Genomic DNA, 6,000 nt, shown 5'->3' on the forward strand with positions numbered 1-6,000 from the left:
TGCCTCCTTTTCTTGGTGCTTATCATTAACTCAACCTTCAACTCTTCCTCCAATGTCTCAAACTCTGTCTAGACACTGCAGATCTGGAGTCCCCAGTTGTATCTTCGGAGGAAAGCTGCACTGGCTGTCCTGCACCTTGAGCCCAGCTCTCATCTGGGGTCTGTTTTACCACGAGGGCCCCCTCTCGCCTCTCTCCATGCTGGAGCTCCTACTTCCTGAATTCCACGCAGTCTTCTGTCTTGTTTACATGGAGTACATGCTCATGTAACTCCCAGGGAGACTGTGGTGTGGGAGGTAAATCTTTCTTGATGCCATGCGTGTCTGAGACTATCTGTGGTCTACTGTCACACTTGGTTAACAGTTTGGTGGCTACAGAATTCCAGGTCGAAACCATGCTCCTTTAAAAATCTGAAGGCGATACTCTACTGACTTCTAGCTTCCGATATTGCTGTTGAAGAATTCAAAATCTTCCTGATTTCTGTAGGGTTTTTCGCATATAACCCATTTTTTCTCTTTGCAAACTTAAAGGCTCTTTTCTTTGTCCCTTGTGTTCTGAAACTTCACAAAGATATGCCTTATTACGGATCCATTTTTGTCCAACGTGCTTGGGCACTTTAGCAGGCTTTTCAATGTGGAAACTCATGTACTTCAATTCTGGGAAATATTTTAAAATTATTTCAGTGATTTCCTGTTCTCTGATTTGCCTATTTTCTCTTTCTACGAGTCCTATCATTTGGATATTAGAACTCCAGGAATGATCTTTCAGTTTTCTCATCTCCATTTTCAACCTCTGTCTCTACACTCTACTTTCTAGGGGCTCACAACTTTATCTTCCAACTCTTCTTCTGAGTTTTTAATTTCTGTTGATATCTTGTTTTTAATTTCAAGTTCTTGTCTGATTTCTAAATGTTCTTTCCAAATAATATCCTGTTAGTATTTCATGGTACCAATATTTTCTTATCTTTCTTAGGATATTAGATTCTAGCTTCTTGTCTACATTTCCCCGCTCCCTACTCTCCAACCTGCTTTCTCTCCTTTTTGGTTGTCTGCGATGATTTAAGAGAGGAGGACTGAAGAGCTGAATGGAAACTCTGAGATCATGAGGATCATGGACTTGAACTTCCCTATGAGGAATCCTAGGTGCTGGTATCTCTAGGTCGTTCTTGAGCTAAACGGTTTCCTCAGAAATAATTCCTTTTTTTTTTCCAATTGAGGTACTAAATTTAAAATTCATCATTTTAAAGTCTACAATTGAGTGGTTTTTAGTATATTCATAATGTTGTGCAATCACCATCTCTATTGAGTTCTAAGGTATTTTTGTCATCACAAATGGTAACCCTGTGCCCATTAAGCAGTCACTGCCCCCTTCTCCCCTCCCTCCAGCCCCGGTCAACCACTGCTCTGCTTTCTGTCTCCATGGCCTTGTTAGTCTGGACTTTTCATATAAACAGAATCATACAATCCACTGTCTTTTGTGTCTGGCTCCTTTAACAAGGTAATGTCATCAAGGTGCATCCATGTTGTAGCGTGTGTCAGAACTTCGTTCTCTTTTAGGGCTTAATAACATTCCATTGTGTGACTATACCACACTATGTTTGTCTGTTCATCAACTGATGGACACTGGGGTTGTTGCCACCTTATAGCTAATTGTTAGTAGTGCTGCTATGAACATCTATGTAGAAGTTTTTGTTTCAACTCCTATTTTCATTTCTCTTGGGTATATACCTAGGAGTGGAATCGGTAGGTCAGATGCTAGTTCTATATTTCACTTTCTGACCGGCCACCAGACTGTTTTCCACAGTGGCTATCCCACCTCACACCCCCGCCAGCAGTGAATGGGGGCTCCATTTTCTCCCCATCCTCGCCAACAGAGAAAATTCTTTCAAGCTCTTACCTGGAAAATAAGGACCTGGGGCCAGAATGCAGGCAGTCAATAGAGGAAGTGAGCAGGGGTTCTCACAAGCCAGCTGGTCTTTCACCTCACCCCCTGATGACTCTGAGGTCCCCAGGCCAGAGATCCCCTCTCACCCTCTCTCACAAAGAAATCTCTGTCACAGTCTTCAGGTCCAGAGAGGGGTGGAGGGGATCTGGGGAAGCTAACTGCTTATTCTAAACGGACCTTCAGGTTATCTTATCCTTCTTCCTCCATCCTACACACCTGGTACACACTCGCCCCAGAAACCCTGAGTAAAGTGGGCTGGTTTTTGGCTTCTCTGCTGTTGGGTTGAGATTTGGTGCTCTCAAACTGAGTTCTTTACCACTTATCCACTAGCTTTCCAGCTTCCAAAAGTTAGCTGCTGTGTCTCCTTTCTCATTTTCTCTGCTCTTGTGGGTTTATGCTTTTTGAAAAAGTCCCTTTACTGATATTTCTATGGCGTTTGGGGAAGGAGACCTTGCATAACTATAGTCACTCCTACTCCCTGGGGGCCAAGTCGGTGTCTCAGCCCTGCAGTAAATACCAGACACTCCACAAACCCTGGTTGAAGTGAGAACACACAAGCCTGGGGTAAAAAAATGAGAAACTGCATTTGCTACAAACTACGCTATCACATCTTTTGTATTTCATGGCAGACTAGACACATTTAACTAAAAAGATTAGCATTTTCACTCACCTGTTTTTCTCGAGCAGACTCACAGTTGTATAAGAAAGTACCAAACCGGCAACTATACAGATGATCCAAAATTGTAATCAAAAATCGTTCATTGAATTCAAAAGCTGTAGGAAACTAGACAAAAACAAGCAAACAAAGCATGAAACCTCGGCTGATCTTTTATAGAACTGAAAAGAGGTGCATAAACTTTGCCATGTTTTGCCTTGAAGGAAGGACAGCAGAGGCTGGAATTCGCACACACCCCATAGCTCATTTGTTGGTGCTCTGCATGGATCTGAGGAGTTTAAATAAGGATCAAGTAAAGGAATAAAGAGAAAAACAAACCAGTTTTCTGGGTTCTCCTGAGTGTATGGCGCATACAGGATAGTTTAATTATTTAAGGTATTGTAAGTTAGCAGATAGGCCTATATACAAACGCCAGAGTAGGATGGATGGAAAAGACAACTTGGTATTGTCAATTCCATCGCTCCCCCATTTGTAGTTAATACAGTTAAATATCGAATTTTTAAAACTTTATTACGGAAAATCCCAGACATACAAATAGTAGTGATAATACAAAAAGGAACCCCATGTACCCATCACTCAATTCAATAAGAAAAAACCAATGAGCTACATGTGGCCAAACTTACCTCCACCCTATATTATATCAAAATAATTAAATGTTAAGTCGAATATACTGTTATCCTATATATCCCTTACCTGTTTTGACATTTGCCACACACAATCAATAAACTGGAGAAAAATAGGAGATCGGTCAGCATCAGCGTGGTTTTTATCACCATGACCTATTCTCTGAAATAAATTTATGAAGATGATTTGTTTTAATTTATAGGTACAAAAACGAGAAAGCATATAACCCACAAAATGTGACAATACAACTCAGCGACCTGCTTTCCAAATGCCAAGTCTCTCAGAGAGTATACAGTATATTTTTCCTTAGCGATACCGAAAATAATATAAGGTTTTGAAACAATCAATATTAAGTATATAAACTTCTATGAAATACCAATACAAACAGGCAAAGCATCATCATATGTGAGTGTGACAACTATTTCATCTGATTGGAATTTTGTCCAAGTCCTGGGCAGCTGCAGGTACACTGGACCGGATTATCCTGTCGAGTGTGTTACCAGTTGCTAAGGGACTGGTCCTAAAGTTTCAAGACTTGAAGCCATACACAAAGGAGTGGTTATTATAATTAAAAGTAAGTTCTTTCTCTCTTAAAAACAAGACAAAAACCTCACCATTTATTCATTTACTAAACAATGATTCTTTTTACTTGAAAATGTTATTTGCAGCACACAGCAGTGTTTCTGAATATTATCTGGGGAGCTTGTGAAAAATGCTTATTTAAAGGGTGTCTGGAAAGAAGTCCTGGAAATAGGAGTTTTAATATGTTCTCTCAATTTCAAAAATGTATATCAGAAAATAATAATGACAAAAGCCTTAACTAAAAGTCTAGCATTTTTATAAAATATATTTGGCTCTAATAGCTAAAATATTAGTTGAAAAAGAACTGCCAGCCTATCTTCCTTCTTTTCTGCAGTTTCAACTTCGACATGTCTATTCAGACTCTTTGTATTACTTTCAAGCGAAATTGTAAATAGTGCAGATGGATAAACATGTCTCCTAAGGAGACTTTCACTAGCCCAAAGCATCACGCATTTTCAAATCTGTACAGTGTTTTTTATCACATTCCTTGGATTTTCTTTTTAAAAGTGAAGATATTATTTAACAAGTAGTTTTTAAAACCTAAAAGGCAGTGATCTGACACTTTAATAATTAACTTTATTGTTTACTTACAGATGCAAATTTATGTCCAAAACTTATCCATTCTTTTTGTACCAATATTTCAAACCCTTCGATGCTCCGATAGAAGCTGTCCAACATCAGCATGGCCAAGGACGTCAGCTGGGCGGTCCTATCCCATCCATCACTGCAGTGCACGAGCACCGAGCTCTTCCCTGAAGACACTTTGTCCGCTACTTGAATGGCTCCCGTCAAAACAAGCTGGCAAAGTAACATATGCGAGTCAGTAAGTAGCTAGTTGCAAGGTACTGCTTTGATTTGAAATTATAGTTTTTAATCCTAGAAAGAGTCTCGTTTTAAAATACTATTAATGTCTAGAACAGAAAGATTTCTGAAAATGGAACACCAGGAGCTGCAGGATCTGTTGTTCTTCCTCTACAGAAATTGCATTCGAATGCGACTTGGTATGAAAAACAAAACCAAACACAAACATCCAAATTGCATCTCAAACTCCTATTCATGTGATTGTCCTAGACTGCTGGGGCTGCCATAACAAAGTTCTACAGACTCGGGGCTTAAACGACAGACTTTTACTGTCTCCCAGCTCTGGAGGACAGAAGTCCAAGATCAAGCTGTTGGCAGGGCCATGCTCCTTCTGAAGGCTCTAGGCAAGAAACTGTCCCAGCCGGTCCCCTAGCTTCTGTTAGTTCCTTGGCTTGCGGCAGCATAATTCCAGTCTTCAGATGGCGTTCTCCCTGTGCATGTGTCTCTGTGTCCAAATTTCTCCTTTTCATAAGGGTACCAGTCTTTTTTTTTGTTTAGGCGAGGCAACCCCTTGGTTGACTTCACAGATTGCAAGGACCTTGTCAGCTTACGATCTCTTATTTTTTATTTTTTATGCCTACAGCACCTGGTATTCCGAGGTGGTCTCCCATCCAAATACTAACCAGGCCCGACCCTGCTTATCCAAGATCAGATGAGATCGGGCTTGTTCAGGGTGGCATGGCCGGAGACTTAAGGGCACGAGTCTTAACAGATTAGGGGCCCAATGCCATTCCAGTGGGATCTCATCTTAACTCGTTACATCTGCAATGACTCGAATTCCAAATTAGGTCACATTCTATCAGGACTTCAACATATGAATTTGGGGAGACAGACTACAACCTACAACAGTGATATTAGAAAAACATGGTCCAGTCTAGACCTCAAAGGTGTGATGCAGTGGAAGTCACCTTTTAGTATATACTTGACCCAGTTTCCTCTATTTTAACATCTTATAATATGGTATTCTTGTCACAACTAATAAACCAATATTGATACATTATTAAATTAGTAAAACTTACTAACCTATTTTTAATAAAGTCCATACTTTATTTACATTTCCTCACTTCTTGCCTAATGTCCCTTTTGTAATCCAGGATACTACATTACATTTAGTTGTCATGAGTAATATATTTTTTTAATGATGTAGTAATATTTGTAATTGATGCTTATTCTGAACACATATATTTTTTTCTATTTTTAAATTAATTTCTCTTTCTTTCTTTATTTATTTTTATGGTGGCATTGGTTAACGAAATCCAATAAGTTTCAGCTGTACAATTCAACAATAAGGCATATATATATATATATATATATA

At 39.4% G+C, this 6,000-nt stretch overlaps 1 protein-coding gene and 1 pseudogene across 3 annotated transcripts in view; both read right to left on the minus strand.

Annotated features, from left to right (window-relative positions):
* Positions 1–6,000, minus strand: part of MTM1 (myotubularin 1) — an 88,705-nt gene that overhangs the window by 10,505 nt on the left and 72,200 nt on the right. For all 3 annotated transcript variants that reach the window (XM_025051649.1, XM_006905507.3, XM_006905506.2), the window contains exons 11-13: positions 4,416–4,622; positions 3,312–3,404; positions 2,613–2,726 (exon numbers count right to left, since the gene is read on the minus strand). In XM_025051649.1, the coding sequence (XP_024907417.1) occupies positions 2,613–2,726; positions 3,312–3,404; positions 4,416–4,622 (414 nt within the window). The remainder of the gene's footprint in view (positions 1–2,612; positions 2,727–3,311; positions 3,405–4,415; positions 4,623–6,000) is intronic.
* On the minus strand, positions 5,260–5,375 carry LOC112485451 (annotated as a pseudogene).

Source organism: Pteropus alecto, unplaced genomic scaffold (assembly GCF_000325575.1).
Source record: "Pteropus alecto unplaced genomic scaffold, ASM32557v1 scaffold341, whole genome shotgun sequence".
NCBI lineage: Eukaryota > Metazoa > Chordata > Mammalia > Chiroptera > Pteropodidae > Pteropus > Pteropus alecto.